The following is a 21726-nucleotide window of genomic DNA, read 5'->3' on the forward strand; positions in this document are numbered from 1 at the left end:
CTTTTAAATAGTATTCAAAGATCAGTGGGTTTTCTAACTTATATAACTAGATATGAACTTCAGAGAGAATTAAATGGAAAATACTTTTACATAGTTAGGCAGACAGCTAAGTGATAAGGGTTATTCTTGACCAGTCCATAGTCTTTTGGGCTACCGTCAAATTTTGCTTTATATTATCATGCTTATATTTAATAAATCATTAGATATTTTAAAATTATAACAGGCATAGCAAAGAACAAAATAAAGACAATGTTATAGAAGTAATCTTATCACTTGCACACAGCTATATTTTCCATGTATATTTTTATGTGTGTCTGTAGTTTATGTAGTTGTAATCAAAATGTATTTTTGTTTGTTTTGGCTAACATGATAATTTCCCAGGAAATCATTAGATTTTAATTTTACCCATGTTATGGGATTATGAGACCTGGCATCTAAGCATGTGTGTAGAAATTTTCCAACATAGTGTATAGGCCAAGGGCAAGTAAGACTTTTTTAGGGCAGTGCATTAAATATCATTTGATTACTTTTCTCCAGCAGTGTTCTCTTGGGACTCTAGTTTAATTTTGTGGCTAAACTGAAAGAAGATATTCTGCTGTACTTGTAGAAGTGTTTTTTTTTGGGGGGGGGGATTAATATATGTATGTTTAATTTTTTAAATGTATCATGATTGAAAATTAGAAGAAAGTGATTATGTAGTTTAGAAGATTTTTTTGGCTGTTGATCAGGGCCCTTTTATAGAGAATGAAAAAATATTACTAATTGATGTGTTTATGAAATGGCTCTGTTAGTAGAACTTGAAGTTCTTTTATAGTTTAAAGATAATCTAAGTTGGATGTTTGGAAATAGGACTGTGTTTGAGTTATGTCTTTGAACTTTCTCCAACTTTTTCTTCCTGTGTGACCTTGGGTAAGACATCTAATCACAAGTGAAAAGTAGGAATAAAAATATCTGATGCCAGTTATGATTATGATGATAAATAGTTCATGATCTACAGGGCTACTGTGAAGATTGGGGGTGGGGATTTTTAAAAATTGTGTAGGACTCTTTAGAACAACTATTTCAGTATAGGACAAATTGTCAAAAGGCCTCAATTCTTACAAGCAAGCATAGGTAGAGAAGGCAGGCACCTGGAAGCTGACCTTTTAGCAAGCACTTCATGGCCACATATGGCTTCCAAACATGCTTAATTTACTTAGGCTGAGGTCAGTCTTGCAGAACTGGGAGGCCCTGTCCAGGACAGAGTGTACTGATTCACCTGATTTCTTTCCTGTAGAGCCTGGACCTGTGTCAAGTTGGTTCTCTTTTAGATTGAGACAAATTCTCAGTCTTTTTCAATTAGCAGCTTCTAGCATACCCCCTGAACACGGAGAATAAAAGATTCCTGTTAACTCTTCATACCCAAAATCAATTATGATTCAAAAAATAGATTTCTGTACTAGTAGGGGGGATAATTAGATCTTTCTTTTGTTTTCCTAGTTCAGAAAAGATAGGTTATTTCTATTAAAGTTGAGGTTTGAGTGGAAGAGATTCATAGGTTGGTGACAGAAGGGTTACGCAGCACAAAATACTATTAACCTAGTCAAGCAAACTTAGACTTGATACTGACAGGAGAGCTGAGACTAAGCCCATTGGAACTTGTCCAGTTTGAGAACATCTTTTTTGTTATATTGATTAAAAGAATAACTGAAAAACTAGGGTGGCTGTAAATTTACTGTTTCCATTTTTGATGAGTGGGAGTTAAATGAACTGTTATTCAGGAAATAGTGGCAAAAAAAAAAAAATAGCCACACACTTTTAGCTAGTCACTCCTGAATTGATGAGAATCATTGTTTTGTTAATTTCATCAACATGTTCATTTCTTTCAGCTCCATGTTCATGCATGTCTTTTAACCCGGAAACAAGAAGACTGTCCGTAGGTCTAGACAATGGTACAATCTCAGTAAGTACACATAAATAAGATTTCCAGTTGAAGTAATTCCCTTCCTATGGAGCATGTATATATGTATTGTGGTGAGAATTATTTATTAGTTTTTGGGGGTTTTTTTCAAATTAACAAGTGAATTTTCTTGCTAAGTAAATTACACATTGCAGTGCAGCAAATTATGGTGAGGTATAGGGAGAGCTGTCATCAGTCTCAATTTAATGCTGATAAGGTTCAGCTTGACTTACAATGTACACAGTGAATAGGGGCATTCTGAGGCCTACAAGTGAACTACATGAATCTCTGTGTTAGTGGGAACAAGCTGTGATACTAGTGGCTTTGATCAGATGGTTAATCATGGTGTCATATGCTTCCCCACACAAGTGACATAACACAAAGGAAATGACTTCTTTTAGACTGCATATCTGATCTTGTCTTTGATACTCTGTGGTCTTCTCTTTCCCCTCATTCTTCTGTCCCTCGTTGTCCTAACTCCCTGTAGCACGTGAACAGAATTTTGTAAATTTGTATGAATTTGTAAAAAAACACACAGAATCTACACTTAGTCTGAAGAGTAGACCCGTCGATTGTAGATATTGAGGGAACTGAAGTTATTAGAGATTGGAATCTCAGATTTTACTACTTAATCTTTTTACATATTTGCTTTCAACTAGTATATTAACTAGTAACAAACTGATCTGGTAAATCCTCCACTTTGGTAAATTATCCAGTATGTCTTACCTTTAGTTCTGGGCAAGAGAGGCCCTGCTTTGGGACCCATGAATTAGATGACTCTACTCTGGACACACTTTACCACAGGGTGAAGGATCTGAAGGGCCAAGAAGGTGCGCCCATCTTAAGCCCTTATTCTGCCTACGCCCGTGCTCTGGGTACTAGATAAAACTAGTATCCTTAGCCTGAAGGGTGGCTAAGATTTGAGGTGGGTAAGATGTCCACACATGTGAACAAGACCCCTCAAGTTGTTGACTGAACTGGGGAATGTGAAGAGAAGGGTGTGGGCTAGCCCTCCCATGTTACCACACCATGGTGTGGAACTTCAAACACTCTAAAAATTCTAAGTTTGTATGTGTACCTCTAAGTGGTGGAAAGTATATTTGTCAAGATTGGAGGAAGAGACCATATTTTATTTAATAGTTTAACTTGATTTATAACTTTTGAATATTTAGACATGTGAAATGTAGGTCTCCATTTGTAGTCGTGGCCTGACTCCTACAAGGAGTCTAAAGAGGTGGACCTGAAATTTTCTATTTGTTCCTTAGGCAGAACATTTGTTTGGTGACCTTAATATTGTTAAATATAAATTAGCCTATTGACAAATATTTATGGGATTTCTATAATATTCAGTGCATTTGGTCGCTCTGTAAGCTCTTTTCCTTAGGAGAACAGAAGAGAAATTCATGGTGCAGATCTTTTCTACATTAAGAAGAGCCATTTAAAAAAGTAGGGTGTGGGTGAGACGGGGATAAATCTATTTTTAAAAGATAAAGGGGAGATAATTGGATTGCTTAATAAACTAAAGTGTTTATTACAAGGGAAATCTGAAAGGGTGAACTAAGATCCATATATTGCCTGACAGTTCATGGAATAGCATGTATAACACTCACTGTTCATGAAAAGACTTATCTGTATATAACGTATGGGTGATTCTCGGCATTTTTGAAATCAATGTAAGTGGTTAATGGGCGCTGCTAAATTTGGTTTTGAAGGCAAGAAAGGTAAACAAAATAAGTTTTAGAGAGAGTTCTCGCTGTGTACTGTGTGTAAGAGGAGACACCATCTTAGCCATTCTTTTTTCTTTTTTCCTTTGTTAAGTCTCCCCTGAGGAATTTATTTATTTTATTTATTTTTTATTTATTTATTTATTTATTTATTTATTTATTTATTTATTTTTATTTTTTAGAGGGAGTAGGGGTGGGGAGAGAGAGAGAAACAGAAACATCCATCAGTTCTTTCCCACACTCCTCCTGACCAGGGCCAGGGATCGAAGCTGCAACCCAGGTACGTGCCCTTGACTGGGTTTTGAGGCCTCTACCCTTTTGTGTGCAGGCCAATGCTCTAACCTCTGAGCTACAACTGCCAGGACATTAGGCATTATTTCTTTAGTAAATGAAATAGCTGGAGAACCAAACATGAATCAGAGGCTGGACTGAGATGCTTTTCTTGGTGTGTCAGTACAGTGTTGGGATATCAAACCTTATCTTAACCCCGGTCTTCCAAAAAAGATTAAGGGCCCAGCTTGTATGAAATAATTTCCTAAAAGTACCTCTTTTAAGAAAAGATGATGAATTGTATACCCTACCTATTCTCATCTGAAGAATTTTAAAAGAGCTCTGAGTTTTGGAAAGATACATTGAGAGAACAGCATGTTTAAGGTTCAGAATTCTCCTTGATAACTACAATAACAGTTTCTTTACTAAAAATACTTGCACAGAGTTTCAGCTGTTTAATAGTTTACTTTCTGGACATGAGAAATCTATTTAGAGACTGTATATTCTCTGTTTCCTGAAAATAACAAATAAATTTTAAAAAGAAATACTGGTTAACTTATTTTAAAACAAAAAAAGGAGGAAATCAGAAAGTGTATCCTTATTTCATTTTATATTACTGAATAAAAAAGATTTAAGAGACAGTTAACATTATGTAACTGAGTAGTGAATTAGGAAGTAGAGATAAATATAGACCGTTCTTTCGAAAATTTGGCCGCAGAAGGAAGAAGAGCGATGGAACATTGCTCTGGAGCACTGGAACAAGATATGATAGTGGACAAGTAGCAAGAGGTTCCAGAACAATTTGAAGAATTTAGTTTTGGGAAGTAGTGGGGAGACTTTTGAGATAGGAGGGAAAGATAGAGACAGTTTTGAGATGTAGGAGAGGAATGGCGTTTTATTTTTCTCATAAAGTACCAAATTAGATCACTAACTGACGAGCTAAACTGGGGTGAGGGCATATTTTCATATCTGTAACTTGCTTTTTCTGATCATATACCCCAAAACCCCGTCTGCCATCTTGGAGTACAAAGTCTCAATTATTTCTTAAGGCATTGTTCAAATGCTCTTTTCCCTTTTTCCCCTTTTTTTGGATAGATGGTTTCTGAGCCCTACCAACTCAGATTACACACACAGCACTCAGTAGGTTAGCTACATTGTATTGCTTATTTAACTTGTTTTGTAAAAAGTTTTGAAGTCTGTCTCTTCCATTAAATACAGTATTGAATGTTGAGGATTTGGTCAGCCTTTTATTCATCTCCTCTCCCATCAGATCTTAGTGTGGTTCCTTGTACACATTAGGGACACAATGAATAATTTGTTCAGTAAGTTGTTAGCTATAGTACAAACACTATTATTACTTAATATAGCTGGTTGTAATAAGTGCCTGCTTAAATTGAGATAGTTTATTTGTATAATCCTATTTTTTGTTCAAATTTTTTTTATAATGACATCATCCTCTGTAGGGGAAGAAGCTATGCCAGTAGTTTAATTCATCTTGAGATTTCAGAAATGCCTTCTGCTTTAATATTGAAAGAAGTTAGTCCAGTTGTGCTAATTGCTATTTGTGATGAAGTAGTACTTTAAAATTTTCTGTCATAATGTCTCATGTATTCTAGCCAACCAACAAATGTCAACTGTGTGCAAAAGATTATACTCAATTTTAACATGTGGCTCCTGTTCTCAAAGAACTTATCTTTCAGTTGGGAAAAAATGAAGTTATGAAATAAGTAACATAAAATAAAAAATAACATCTTAAAGTAGCAATACATGAATGATTGTGATGTTGGCAAGACTGAGGTCAGAAGAGAGTGGGAGAGAGTGGTCCCTGTGAGCTGAATTTAGAAGACTGGCTAGGATTTGATTAGCTAAAAATAGGAAGGTAAGGCATTTCAGGCAAAGTGAATGGCATAGGGAAAAAACCATGGAGGTAAGAAAGGACAAGACATGTTTGGAGGGAGAGGATTAACCAACAGTTTGGGGAGAGGATTAATGGGGTAAAAAGTATGAAAGATAGTTGGGGTTTAATTATAAAAAGCTTGACACAGGATGAATAGTTAGCATTATGTGAAGGAACTGGATTCCTAACAGGGACCATCTCCCCCCATCACTACTTGGCAAGACTTTCTATGGTATTCAGAGGGGATAATAGACTAGTGAGGAAATGTCAAAAGGCAGAAATTAAAGAATTTCCATTAAACTAATTTTCACCAACCCTACTAAATAATAGCTGTAGCTGTGTATATATAATCATCTTTATAAATACATTTTCTTTTCATCAAAACTATTAGCCAAAATTTTTATTAAAATCTTGCCAAAATAAATGCATAGTCATTGTGAACAAGGAGATAAAATCTCTGCTCTCCAAAGATTAATTTCATGTATATGTTATGGGAAGTTTGCGACGAGAGGAAAAGATTGATTTATATAAAGGTTTGCATTTAGAATAGTGATTATTGTGTAAAAATAAATGATACTTTGTCAAATATTAATTGATCATAATAGCAAGGGTCAATTTCTGGGATCTCTGTTCTGTTCCACTGATCTATATGCCTGTTCTTGTGCCAGTACTAGACTGTTTTGATTACAATGGCTTTGTAGTATAGTTTGGTATCCTGTATTGTCATCTCTCCAATTTTGTTCTTCTTTTTCAAGATTGCTGCAGCTATTTGAGGTCTTTTTTGGTTCCATATAAATTTTTGGAATATTTGTTCTAGATCTGTGAAATATCCCATTGATATTTTAATAGGGATTGCATTGAATCCATAGATTGCTTTGGGTAGTATGGACATTTTAATGATGTTAATTTTCCAATCCATGAACACAGTATATGCCTCCACTTGTTTGTATCTTCCTCTATTTCTTTTTTCAATGTCCTATAGTTTTCCAAATATAGATCTTTTATCTCCTTGGTTGGGTTTATTCCTAGGTATCTTATTTTCTTAGTTGCAGTGGTAAATGGGATTTTTTTTAGTTTCTCTTTCTGAGAGTTCATTATTGGTATATAAAAATGCCATCAATTTCTGGATGTTAATTTTGTATCTTGCTAAATTCATTTATTAAATCTAGTAGTTTTTTGGTGGAGTTTTTAGGGTTTTCTATGTACAATATCATGTCATCTGCAGATAATGACAGTTTTATTTCTTCCTTTCCAATTTGGATACCTTTTATGTCTTCTTGTCTGATCACTGTGGGTAGGACTTCCAGTACTGTGTTGAATAAAAGTGGTGAAAGCAGACATCCCTGTCTTGTTCCGGTTTTTAAGGGAAACACATTTGGTTTTTGCCCATTATGATGTTGGCTGTAAGTGTATGGCTTTTATTATGCTGAGGTATGTTCCCTCTATTCCCACTGTGCTGAGAACTTTTATCATAAAAAGGAGGACAAACAATCCAATTAAAAAATGTGCAAAAGATCTGAATAGACACTTCTCCAAAGAGGACATACAGATGGCCAAGAAACATGAAAAAATGCTCAACGTTACTAATCTTCTGAGAGATGAAAGTTATAACTACAATGAGGCATCACCTCACACCTGCCAGGCTGGCTACCATCATTAAATCAACAAACAACAACTGCCGGCGAGGATGTGGAGAAAAGGGAACCCTAGTATGCTGGTGGGAATGCAGACTAGTGCAGCCACTGTGGAAAGCAGTGTGGAGTTTCCTCAAAGAATTAAAAATGGAGCTGCTTTTTGACCCACTGATCCCCCTTCTAGGAATATATCCTAAGAATCCTGAAACATTAATCAGAAAGAATATATGCACCCCTGTGTTCATAGCAGCACTATTTGTAAGAGCTAAGATCTGGAAACAGCCCAAGTATCCATCTGTGGATGAGTGGTTAAAAATGTGGTACATTTGCACTATGGAATACTATGCAGCCGTAAAACAGAAGGATCTCTTACCCTTGGGGACAAAGGATGGACCTGGAGATTATTATGCTAAGAGAAATAAGCCAGTTATTGAAAGACAAATATCACATAATCTCACTTATATTTGGAATCTAATGAACAAAATAAACTGATGAACAAAATAGGTCCAGGCACATGGAAGTGTGGAACAGACTGACAGATCTCAGAGGGAAGTGTGGGGGGCGAGAAGAGGTTAATCGAAGAAGGTATATGCATATATGCATAACCCATGGACACAGACAATGGGGGGAGTAGGGGGAACGTCTGTAATACTTACAACAATAAAAATAAATTAAAAAATAAAATAAAACAAATGATATTTATCATGCATGGATTTATTTTTGTTTTTGTAGTTCTTTCGATTATTATGTTCTTATAGTATATATTCCTGTTAGTTCCCATAGGTTATCCAAAGGAATGAAAAAGTAAAGAGAACTAAATATTTATTGGGCAGCTCCTGTGCACAAGGCACTCTGCTTTACATACATCATATCCTTCCAGCTTTACAATAATCCTCCCATGTAGGTAGCATTACAGTACTCCCATTTCTCAGATTAGGACGTTAAGGCCTAGAGAGTACACATGTCTTTTCTGCCTTACTTAACCAGGAAGCAGCTCTCAGCAGAGCTAGGAACTCTGTATCTCTGTGCCTTGAAGCCTGAGCTTTTTCCTCATCCCTATCTGCTATCCTGGAGCCACTTCATATGTAAAGAATTCCTGCTAAAGGCTTTCCATGCCCTGCCTGTTACCTTGTTTGTTTATGATCTCTCTCCTTCACTAGATTGTAAACTACCTGAAGGCAGAGATCATGTCTACTTCAGTGTTGTGTCCTAACAGAATTCCTGGACCACTGTAGATGCTTTGTAAAATGTCTGTTGAATGAAGGAGAGAAGGTATTTCATTTCAGTTTATGTCATCAAGATGCTAAAACCAAAGTTGGGCACTTAGCTGGCAGGATAAATTGCTCTCAACGGTTGACACAATATGAGTGAATGAGTGACTGCTTTGGGTGGTCATTTAAAAATTTTATGTTCAACTCTGCTTCCTGAAATTTATAAACAGAGATATATTAAGCAAGCAACTAAGAAACTTAAGTAGAAGAATAGTGTTCTTGAGAGTTTGTGGGGCCCTAAAATATGTTGTTAATAAGTCTTTCATTGCCTCTTTTTCAGGTAGACTAGAAATCTGGTGAACTTTTGGGATTATTGAAGGAATATGTCTTCTTTATAATTTATTATTACTTGCAGATTCATATTTTACAATTAAATGAACAACTTTACAGTAACATTACTTTGTGCTCATCTATTTCACTAGTTGTATTCCTTAATTTTCTAAAATTGCTTCACACGATGGAATTCAGAATGGTATATGTCTTGGCAGAAGCTCATAGGTAGAGAATCTGTGTCACAGGTCACAGTCATCACTTAGGCAAAGAGTACTTGTTGTAACAGGGAAGCAAAAAGTGCGCCCCTTCCAGAAGACCTGTAGCTTCAAGGGAGAGGAATGTAGTTTCTACAAGAGAGGATGTTTCTTTTCCAAATAAGTTAATTACCTCTTTTAAAATGTTGACCTTTAACAAATATAATTTTTCCAGCAAAATGAGTTTGTTGGGAACAACAAAGAATTACAATGTGGGACATGCATTCTAATAGTGAACCAGACACAAACAAAGGAGAGGAACACCCTTTCATTGCACTTGGGAGGAGCTGTTTTAAACAGAGTCCATTGGAGGACACTGAAAGTTTGAAGTATAGTGACTTTTCATTGGCTGCATTACGGCTGTCTCCTGTTGGCTGAGCTGTTACTGGGCAAGGAGGAATCTTCCTTCTGCTGAGGTAGTAAAGTAGTAGCACTTACTGTCAGAAATGCAAGGTGCATCTCTTCCTGTTGTGGTCAGGAGAGTACATGGAGTAACATGTGTGTAAGAGTTCTCTTTTAATCTCCCAACTCCATTTTATTTATTTATTTTTTAAATATATCTTTATTGATTTCAGAGAGAGGAAGGGAAAGGTAGAGAGAGAGAAACATTAATGATGAGAGAGTCATTGATTGGCTGCCTCCTGCACGTCCCTGGGGATGGAGCCCGCAACCTGGGCATGTGTCCTGGCCGGGAATCAAACCTCGATCTCCTGGATCATAGATCGACTCATCTGCTGAGCCACACTGGCCGGGCTCTCAGTTCCATTTTAAATGAGGTTTCTGTTTATTAATTTTCACAGAAATATAATACTCAGTATCCATAGAAGGAAATCCAAGAATCATCATACCTGTTTTTATCCCTTGAAACCAGGATCTTAAACTGTTTTTTTAAAATATATTTTTATTGATTTTCAGAGAGAGTGGAAGGGGGAGGGGAGAGAGAGAGAAAGAGAAGAAGAGACATCAATGTGAGAGAGACACATTGACTGGTTGCCTACCGCACACCCCCTGACTGGGGCCAGGGATCGAGCCTACAACCGAGGCACATGCCCTTGGCCAGATTCGAACCCAGGACCCTGCAGTCTGACACTCTAACCACTGAGCCAAACCAGCTAAGGCAGGATCTTGAACTCTTAAGTGTTGTATTATATTCAGGAGGTCCAAGGCATTGTCATATTTATAATAGTTTATATATAGGGTGTCCTCCAGAAATGTATACACACTTAACAGCTGATACCTCAGTTGGTGTTTCTTTCTTTTCAGATTTAACCCGTTGGAATTAATAATTATTTAAAGTGTGTATACACTTTTGGGGGAGACCCTGTATATTGTCATGAGAGACAGATGAATCATTACCAGTTAGTTACAGCATATCAATACCTGGTATATTACTTTCCTAGGGCCGCCGTAACAAAGTACTACAAACTAGTGGCTTAAAAAAAACAGGATTTGTTCTCTCACAGTTCCAGGGACTTAAAAGTCTGAAATCAACTATGGAAAAGGCCATGCTTCTAGAGGCTCTAGGAGAGAATCCTTTGACTTTCCCGAGCTGCTGGTGGTTGCTGGAAATTCTTGTCATTCCTTGGTTTGTAGATATGTCACTCTAATCCCTGCCTCCATCTCTTCATCCCCCTCCTCTCTGTTTCTGTGTCTTCACATGACCTTCTTATAAAGATGCCATCATTGGCCTGGCCAGCGTGGCTCAGCGTTTGAGCGTCGACCCAGGAACCAAGAGGCCACCAGTTCAGTTCCCATTCAGGACACACGCCTGGCTTGCTGGCTTAACCCTCAGTAGGGGGTGAGCAGGAGGTAGCCCATCTATGATGTTTCTCTTTCATCGATATTTCTATCTCTTTATTCCTCTCCCTTCCTCTCTCTCTAAAAATCAATTTAAAAACAAATATTAGAGATATCAGTCATTGGATTAAGGGCTCACTCTAATCCAGTTGTGATCTCATTTTAACTCATTACATCTGTGAAGACCTTACTTCCAAATAAGGTCACATTCTGAGATTCCAGGTGTATATAAATTTCAAAAGGACACTGTTCAATTTAGTACACCTGGTAATATTGTATCTACAATGTTTTCCTAATTAGGAATTACTTGATTAGGAATCACTTTTGTGAATGTGTAATAAGATGCCTTCAGGAAGAGGTATCCAAAGATATTAAAAGAGGGTGATTAAAAATCCCCTTGGGGGACATAAGAAAAGATTAGAATTGAAAAGGGCCTTAATCTTAACCTAATGCCACCCTTTCCTAGATTAAGTGATATATTAGATAGGCCATATATCAAGATAGTAGTGGCAGCTAGGACTTCCCTGAACCGTGGATAGATAGATTTTCTTATTATACCAGACTGATTTCTTCACACAACTAGGACAGTCCAGGTGCAAGGAATTGCCCTAGGATGGTCAATAATAAATTGGAAGCTGTGTTATTCCATGCATCAAGCCACTGCTAAAAGGATTTTTAAAAAAAGAATTCAAGCATTTAATGAGGCATTATTGTGGGTTTTAATGAGCCTACAGGGAGTGGACCCAAATGATGAGATCACATTCTACGTGTGAACCTTGAGAGGGAAGACACCTGCTAAGAAGGGCTCCTGGTACCTAAGTTCACTAAAATACAAAAGCAACAAAACAGAGCCTAGCAGCCATTTCTTCACAGGAGCCTCTCACCAAGCTGCACTTTAGGGAGAAGCCTGCACTGAACTACTGAACTGCCTCCCTCCGCTGTGTTCCTGCCATCTGAGCCATCCCTTGTAAAGGAGATCCTATTCAACCAATAGGACTGAGGCTTTTTCACTCAGCCAGAGCTGTGCAGCCCTAGCCAACCAGAGTGGCCCTGTTCTCATCAATTAGGACAGTGCCTTTTGGACCAATCAAACTGAGGATTTGGAGTCCTCATGAGGACAGATCAGTCCTGGACCAGGGGCAGGGATTTCTGCTGCTATATCCCAGCTCCTCTCTGACTTAGGGATCACATTTTCCCTTTCCATGAAAGATTGAAAACTGTGTTTTCCCTGGCTAGGGGTAGAGCTGAAACACCTAAGGCAGACTGGTGCAGGAGCAAGGGGGCAGACCCGCACAGAGGAGTAGAGCAGAGTGGAGCAGAACAGAGCAGAACTGCCCAGCTGAAGTTCTAGGGCCGCCTCAGTCATGCTGTTATCACAGCTGTGCTGTACGTTGAGCTGTTTGCACTGAATAGTTTCCTTCTTCATTGCACCACAAATTGGGAATTCCTGTTGACATTGAATTGGCACCATTGACCATTGGTTGGCAAAAGTAACCTATGAATAAGGCATTTCTGCTGTACCCAGATTGAATGTACTGTCAGGCCACTCTTGCTGGAGAGAAAGTATTTTGATAATTGTCCCCTTGATTGGTTCAGAGACAGCAATGCTACAGCTGACATGTCGACCATGATGCACTCTAAGTTTGTTCTTTCAGAAGAATTGATGTTACTTTGAAAATTTCCAGCTTTCCAGCATTGCTAGTATGACACCTTACATGAATATAATATCCTAACCATGAGGTAAACACAGGGTTGATTTGAAGAAAGTTCCTGGAGGTCCTGTATTCAGAGAAACATGGACTTGGAATCTATAGTGCCACCTTCTTTAAACTCTTATTATTCACTATTATTTATACTAACTTATGATTCTTTGTTCCATGGGTTCTACCACAAAAGACCACCATTTGTAAGCCATTTCATCATTTTATGGCACTGGGCTTTCTAATGTGAGGAGTTCTTTTTATAGACTGCTACATAGGTATTCTCTTCTGAGCTTGTGCTAATAAACTGCAATGAACTTAAATATAAATATATAAAAATATATAAGCTTACATATATATGGCCTTTTCTGCTTAGCCACAAGAGTCCTAGGATGCCAACATACCAGTTGCTTACTATTTATTCATATAGTGTAATTCATTGAAGGTGGTTTTGTCATACAAACCACTGTTTTTATGAGCGTTAGTGTGCCTTCAATATTTGTATGGATCATAGAGCTTTTTAGAACCTCTCAAGGACAAGCCTGTCTCCTCTAGTTTTGTCACTGAACATGTAGCCCTGACGTCTATTGTTCAGTACCTGCATGTCATCTAAAAATTTGGTCAAGTAATAGTGCATGCAAATGCCACGAGCATTCCGTGGCCCGAGACTATTTCATGCTACCTCCATGCGGTTATAAATTTTTGAAGGTCCTCTTGATCCCCCTTTTAGACAGATTCTGTAGCATGAATATCTGTAGGGGCACCCAGATTGCCCTGAATTTTAAATTGGGTGCTGAGGAAGTCCAGTAGAGTGCATGGTGTATTGAAATCATTTATATAGTACCTACAGGAGTTATCTGCCACATTGGATGTCCTTATAGGGACACTGTGTTACTATTTTAGAAGGTGGTCGTCTTCTTACCTTGGCCATATCAAGTAGCATATCTATGCTTCAGAAAAGCAATGGTTAGGAATTGGTGAGTGTATTAATTTTCAAGTTACTTTCCCTTAGTCATATACCTTAATAATCTCTCCCTCCACCCTGAATCCTTTACATTGGCTTTTAAACACACTCAAGTTTCTTTTTATTGAAAACAAAGACCAAAACATCACGACTCTCTTTCCTGTTCACCTAATATTCTGTCTCACTTCTCTTCTTGTAATCAAACTTCCCAAAAGAGTTGTCTGTAGTCACTTTTTACATTTTCTAACTCCCCTTCTCAGACCACTGCAGCCTGGCTTCTAGTACCATCAGTCTGCCCAAATAGCTCTGGCTGTGGTAACAAAAGACCTCCATGTGGATTTTTCAGTCCTCATCATGTTTGACCTCCCTGCAGCATTTGCTCTGCTGTTTCTTCCTGAAATATTCTCTCTCTATATATATCCAGCAACACAATACTCTCCTGGTTTTCCTCCTACCCTCTGGCTGTTTTGTCTCTGCATCATAGAATGTTGTCTAATCAGCTTTGATTCATTGTTGGAGTTTCTGTGCTCCTAAGCCCTTACTAGTTCTCTCTAGACAGTCTCGCCCATATCATGGCTTCATTTGCTACCCATATGACAATAGCTGAGTTTTTTTTTTGTTCTTAATCCTCACCTGAGAATATGTTTTTGTTTAATTGGTTTTAGAGAGAGGAAGGGAGAGGAAGAGAAAGAGAGAAACATTGTTCTCTGAAGTTCCAACTTCCTTCTTTTTTTTAATTTTAATTTTTACTGATATCAGAGAGAGATAGAAACATCAGTGATGAGAGAGTCATTGATTAGCTGCATCCTGCATGCTCTCCACTGGGAATCTTGCCCTGACTGGGGTATGTGCCCTGGCTGGGAATCGAACAGCAATCTCCTGGATCATAGGTCGATGCTCAACCATTGAGCCACGCTGGCTGGGCCCAACTTCCTTCTAATATTTCCTGTTGAGTATCTCAAAGGAACCTCAAACTCACCAGATCCAAAATCAAACTCATTGTTCCTCTCTACACATCTGGTCTTTCTCATTGTTGCTTATTTTAGTGACTGTAACCACTGTTTTACCCTGTTGTAAGAACCATGGGTTTTTGGAGTCATCTTCCTTCTTCATTGCTCGACTCTATCCAGTCTATCACTTAATTGGTTTTTACCCCCTAAATATCTCTCAGCTTCCACCCCTCTTCACCTCTTCATCACCATAATCAACATCATTATCACCCCACTACCACCCCCATTGCCATGCTCCATCTTCTTCTCCTTGGACTCTCAGTTAACAGGGGCCCCTCACTGCGCATCCCATATGCATTCTGCCTTCTCCAGTCTGTTTCCCATATTGGAGCTAGAAGGATCTTTTCAAAACACATTTTATCTTGTTATTTCCCCTGTCAAACATTTCCAGTGTCTTTCCCTTGCTCTTAGGGACACAGGCCAAAATTCTTCACATGACCTGTGCGACCCTATCATGTCTGCCCCTGCCCCCTGCAACCTCCTTTTGTGTAAAGCCCTTCCTCTTGGAGTTTCAGCCTTAGTGGCCCACTTTCAGTCCCTCATACTCATTGTGTTTCCTCCTTTCACAGAGCTTCTCTTTGAATGTGCTTCCTTCTTCTCTTCGCCTACTTAAGCTATTGTTGTTCAGATAGTTTAATTTTTATTTCCCTAGGGAAGTCTCCCCTGATCCTCCAACATGTCCCTGAATTATAAGTGCTCATAGCGTTGAGTACCCTCCTCTGTAGCAGTTATCATAGTTGCCATTTTGTACTTATTTGGGTGATTATTTGATTACTACATATATTCAGCATAAGCTCCACAGGGCAGTGGCTATTCTGCTTGACTCTTTATTACATCCCTGACACCCCAGTACAGTGCCCATGAATTGTAAGTGCTCTGTAAATATTTATCAAATGAATTAATGAGTTAATTAATAGTCTATCAAGTTGACAATATAGAGAGGTTAAGAGCACAGACTCTGGAATCAAATTGCCTAGGTCAAATTGCAGTTCTCACTCCACACGTGTCACCCTGGGCAAGTTGCTTTACTCTCTGTGCCTGTTTCCTTATCTGTAAAATGAGGATAATGTATTAGTTTTATAGAGTTGTGAGGATTATCTGACATAATATACATTAAGCTTTTAGATCAGTGCCTGTACATATCAAGTGTTCCATAAATGTTAGCTCCTGGCAACATTGTTGTCATTAGCAGCAGCACCCTCCATTGGCGGTAACCAGGAAGCCTTGGTTAAAATCTGTGTCATGTGCATTTAGTAGGCCAGTTCCAAGGAGAGGAGGTGGCTTCATGGTGGCATACTAGTTAGGATGATTCAACGTATTTCTAGTCCCATGTTCATTCAGTCTTTGCTGCCTTATCACAATAATTTACCAGTGATTTGCAAAATGTGGACTCTCAAATACAATTTTTTTCTGCAAAAATGTTTTTTTGTCCAAGTTGTTACTATTTTAATTTTCATCACCCTCAGAGGAAGGTTGGGCTCAGAGAATTGTGCAAATTACTGAAGATGCTCTGAATGGATGACTGGAGAAGATGTAGCAAATTTCTCATCAAAAGAGACGACCTTACTCCAGTGGACTAAGTATGGGAGGAGGGAAGGTTACCAGCCATAAAGGGCTGTATCACTTACTATTCATTTGGGAGTCTGAATTTTCTAGGCCAGTGTCCAGAGAGCTCTCTGTGGTCCTACAATTTTTTTTAAAACTAGGTATCTGTCACAAATCTTTTATTAATTATTTCCATGTAGACATGTGAAAATAAGGTCCTCTGTGTGCACAAATATTTTTCTAATTTTTATTTTGAGTTAATGTTTTACATAAACTGTGCATATGGATTGGGCCATGCTTCTTAGATCACTGTCTTTTAGATTGCAAGGTTCAGAGCCTAGGGGTACAGGTAGGGTATTTCTATGTCAATTACCTTTGAAGGCATTCCTCCCAGAGTACCTTGACAACAAAGGAGTCATGAAACATACCCCCAAAGAGCCATCTGATATTTATTCTTTTTCTATAAAGCTTGAGAACTCACTAGAGCCAAAATGTGTGACGGATGCAGTTATTCTTTTTTTTTTTTTTTTTTTTAGCCTCATTCAAGGATATTTTTCCCATTGCTTTTCAGAGTGGGAAAGAGAGAGAGAGAGAAACATCGACTGGTTGCCTCCTGCATGTCCCCTGAATGGGGCTGGGAATCGAGCCTGCAACTGAGTTACGTGCCGTTGGCTGGAATTGAACCCAGGACCCTTCAGTCCACAGGCCAATGCTCTAACCACTGAACCAAACCAGCTAGGGCACAGTTATTCTTTTATAGTCCCTACATCACTGTATTGCTATCATCTGGTGTTACTATCTCTACTCTGATCCGAGACAGTCTTGAAAACAGGCTTTTTTTAGGCCTTGCTGCCTAGAAGCTTAAGTTAGAGAAGGGAATGGCATTAGGACTGTCCTGGTCACAGGGTACAGTGCTGGGATTTGCTGCTGGGCTTGTGTTTGTTTGTTTTATTGCAGTCGGATGCTATAGTGACTCAGGGTGGTGGTAACCCAGGGGAGGTTTTGTTTCCAAAGCCTGTGCCCCTCCTTGTTTATTTTACAGCTCCTCTATCAATACACCTGGAATGTAGGTGCCACAAATCACAGTCCACTCATCTTCAGTTTCACAGATGGGGGAATAACTCCACTCTGTTACCAGTGAGTGTTACATTTTCATAAGTACTCTTTTAGTATAGGAAGAAAACTATCAATATTAGACATTATTAAGCTCACTGAAGCAAATTACACAGTTGCCAGAAGACTGCTAACTGTACTGGTATGTAAAACAGCATAGTTTTCCCATCAGCAGCAATCACTCAAGTCCAAATGGTTTCCTGCATTGGAGAGATAGGGCAGGTTCTTTTGTCCAGAGCTTGTCTGTCATGGGTAGGAGAGAAAGGAGTTGAAAAGGTGCCTTCTAATGGGTTGAGTGGTGTCATGATTGGGTAATTAGTATGCTATTTTCAATTTAGTAAGCCCTGAGTTCTCTCCAGATGTTTCTACTGGGTCTTCCTTCTTTGGCAGAGCCTTAAATGTCAGTGCTCCCCAGGGTTCTGCCTTGTGCTACATACTCTTTCTTGGTGATCTACGCCTGCATCCTACATCTACAGTTCTGTCCTCCCGAGCCTGAACTCCTAGCTACTTACTTGGTATTCCTACCTGGGAGTCTCCGAGACATGCGATTTAGCATATTCTAAATAGAAATCATTCTCTTTTCCCTAACATATGCTCTTTCTCCTTCAGTAAATGACATCACTGAGGAGCCACCACCAGCTACTCTGCCATCACATATCTAAAATTCTCATATAATTATGCCACTCCTCTCTGTATAGAATCTCAACAACTTCCAGAAGAATACAGTTCAAATGTCTTAATTGTTGCCCACTTTGTCAGCCTCATTTATTACAAACTCTCTTACCCAAATATCATACTTGTTTGGTTCACAGATCCATGTCCATGTACGTGGAGTCCCCTTGCTGAAAGGAGATGTTACCCTGACTGACCTCCTGCTTCCTTCCCCCTGAGGAACACCTCTCAGACCTTCAACCATTAGTCTAAAGCCCCAAACCCATTCTTTTGAGAAGCCTGCCCTACTCCAGGGCAGGGTTAAAAGGCCCTTCTTAAGGGTTCTCATAGCATTTAGTCAAAATTTCTGCCATAGTATTTATGTGTAATTATTAGTTTACATGTATGGTTTATTTATACAATTGTATATTGAGTAAGATAACACATAGAGTTCCTGAATATAATAAATAGGAGAAATTTAGTAAGTGGTAATTTCCTTGTTTTTTCCCACTACTACTTCCCCCCACAAGTAGGATTCTTATTTGTCACCATTAAATGTCTGAATTTTAAACAAATTCTTGGACTGGTAGATCATATTCGCCAGTTTGTGCAACTTTAGCACCTGTCTCATCCCCAGTGGCTTTTCCAGAACTGCTACCTTCACCATGAAGCTCTGTGAGTTTTCCCAGTTCATACTTGGGCTTCAGCATTTTAACTTTTCTAAAAAAGACATCATGGAGCAGATAAATAGATTGGCAAGCCTTTTCTGTGTCTTTTCCAGTGCTATCTATAATCAACTTATTGACCACTTCTTTCAAGTCATTTGTCTACCTTTCAGGTCATGATTTCCATCATCATCTTTCGGATTTGGCCGACCTGTTGATGATGAACATACGAGGTCTTCTCAATCTGAAAGCTCCATTTTTTAAGTAAAACCAACACAAAATAGATGGAGCAAATAACCATCGGTACTCTTGATATCGACATGAGCTTCAATCATGGTTTGCCTTTTTTTTTTTTTTTTTTAACCATGGAGCTCATTTTGTCACGAGTGAGAACCATACTATGGAAATTAGGTAGTTTTTGCCTTGCACATCCTCAGTTATTAGCTTGAGTTTTCTAAATGCAACTTCATCATTCAGCAGATCAGCTAGGCTCACTTCAAAAGCACAGCCCTTGAGATTATCAGATGTGATTTGAGTTCCTCGAGTTCTCGTGACTAGTGTTTTTCTATGTTTTGTATATTGGACATAGCTGGTACTTTCACATCATACCAATGTGTCTTAGAAAATGGATCACCCACTTTCTTCTTGGCTCCCTTTTTGCCACCTTTCATAAGGCATTTGTTCTTGCCCACCACCATGGTGCTGCACAGAGAGCCAAAAGGCTGACTTTCTTGTTTTTTGTGTTTGTTTTTTATAAACCTCCATTAGCATGAGCAACTTGAAGGCAGGAAACATTACATGCACTGCTATTTCCAATACCCAGTAGAGAGCCTTGCACAAATTGGAACCTCAGTAATAATTTTCAAATGAATGAAAACCAAGCCAGTTGCATCTGTGTTTCCATCCAGTTTCTTTACCCTTTTACTTTCATTCTTACATTCCGGTCATCCTTATAGAAGCCCTTGTTTCCCACCAGATGTGATATGGGGGAAGCAATTGTTTTATTCTTCTCTTCCACCCCATTATCAGATAAAGTTTATTCAGAATTTGTGGGAGAAATCATTGTTAACACACTTTGCCTTCATATATCAGGGGCAGATATCCTGGTTGATGAGGTATAAACTACTTCCAGAGGGAGCTGTATCTGAATTCCAGCTCTATCATCTTTTAGCTGGATAATGATGGGCAAGTTGGCTAACTTCACATACACTCAGTTTACTCACTGCAGACGGGGAAGAATATATGCCTCACAGGATTGTTATGAGGAGAACATGAGGCAATTTATATAAGGGCCTCAATAAATAGTAATTGTTATTTTTATACCATAAAGTTAATTTCAAGAAAAAATGAACTTTAATTTTTGATAAAATTAATAATTTTATCTGAAATTAGAGGCTTTTTTACATAATTATTTGCCATCTCAAGTTTAAAGATAATTTTTTAAAACTCTTAATTTTTAAACCAGTTGGTTTCTTGTGAGCACCATTTTTAGCTACTAAAACTGGGTTTTATATGTAATGTTTGTTTTCTATATTTGCTCATTACTTGCTATCTGCATATTTATTGGTTTGAATAATGTTCAGGCTAAAAATCTGTCAGTTTAAATCCAGAAAAACATAACAACATTTTAACACAGAGACCATGGTTAGAAACAGTTAACTTGGTAAAGCAACACATCACAATATATACAAATACGGAATCATTATTTTGTACACCTGAAACTAATAAAATGTTATATGTTGATTATAACTGACTTTTTTTAAAAAACAACAACAGCCCGGCCGGGCGTGGCTCAGCGGTTAAGCGTCGACCTAGGATCCAGGCGATCAGTGTTCGATTCCCGGTCAGGGCACATGCCCGGGTTGCGGGCTGCAGCCAATCAATGACTCTCATCATTGATGTTTCTATCGCTCTCTCTCCCTCTCCTTTCCTCTCTCTGAAATCAATAAAGATATATTTAAAAAACAGCAACAACAACAATAACACATTATGGTGTTTTGTTATGACCTAGGAAGTAAAACATTTATTAGTCCTATATTTAAGTCAAAACCAAGTGCCATTTTATTTTTTGGCATTGATTACAAAAAGTAATAGCTTTAGCAATTAGGCTCTCTTCCTTTTTCTTTTATTATTTCAATAGTAATTGTACATATTTTCATTCAAACCTATTGTGGTTAACATGGAACCCCCAAATTGAGGATCTAATTTCTACTTCCAAGCCTACTTATTGATGAGCAAATCACTTAATCCTTTTTTGATGTCTTCTCTATATGAAAACATAAACCTAATGTCATACTTGTTTATTGCAGCCGTACTAAAATGTTGAGCAGCTACTATGTGCTAGTCAGTGTTCTAGGTGCTTGAGATACATTAATGAACTCTCGCCTTCCCCATTCCTCATCTTGTGTATGTTAAATTTAATAAACAAGAAATATAAAAACTTATATATGTTAGAAGGTAATGGGTGCTATGGGAAAAAATGAATTCGAGTAAGGGGGATTGGGAATGTGAGGGTGGGGTAGAGGAGACAAGATTGCAGATTTTAAAAGAATTGGCATATGTCTCATTGAGAAGCTCTCATTTGAGCAGAGAAATTGAAGGGTGAGGTAGTGAGTCATGCTGATATCTGGGGAAAGAGTGTTCTAGGTAGAGGAACAGGTATTGCAAATACCCTGAGGCAGGAGTGTTTATAATATTAGTACAATTAAAATTTTGATGTGATAATAAAAAACAAGCAAATGATTATTCTTTTATAAATATTTATTGATTACCTCTCATACATAGCATATTGGGGGAAATGCTGGACATATGGGAGACAAGTGTATTAAGAAAGAAAGAAAACAAAAACTTCATTTGTTTCCATTTAAAATCTTTGAGGAAAGATAAAATAATCTGATCATAGATAGCTCTAATTTAATGCAGATTGTGATCAAGAGCATAAAAAATAAATTTCATGAATTTCAGAAAAGGGAAGATTCATTCTGCCGACCAACCTTGCCTAAAAGGATGGTATGAAAAG

At 38.1% G+C, this 21726-nt stretch overlaps 1 protein-coding gene and 1 pseudogene across 2 annotated transcripts in view; one reads left to right on the forward strand and one right to left on the reverse strand.

Moving 5' to 3' along the window:
* WDFY2 (WD repeat and FYVE domain containing 2) overlaps positions 1 to 21726 on the forward strand; it is a 186495-nt gene that overhangs the window by 76423 nt on the left and 88346 nt on the right. Inside the window, exon 3 of the mRNA XM_081129853.1 lies at positions 1869 to 1942. Coding sequence (XP_080985979.1) covers positions 1869 to 1942 — 74 coding nt within the window. The remainder of the gene's footprint in view (positions 1 to 1868; positions 1943 to 21726) is intronic.
* On the reverse strand, positions 18581 to 19423 carry LOC308553390 (small ribosomal subunit protein eS1 pseudogene; annotated as a pseudogene). Its single transcript has one exon. The product of its transcript is annotated as a small ribosomal subunit protein eS1 pseudogene (transcript).

Source organism: Miniopterus schreibersii, assembly GCF_964146895.1.
Source record: "Miniopterus schreibersii genome assembly, chromosome: 2".
In the NCBI taxonomy this organism is placed as follows: domain Eukaryota; kingdom Metazoa; phylum Chordata; class Mammalia; order Chiroptera; family Miniopteridae; genus Miniopterus; species Miniopterus schreibersii.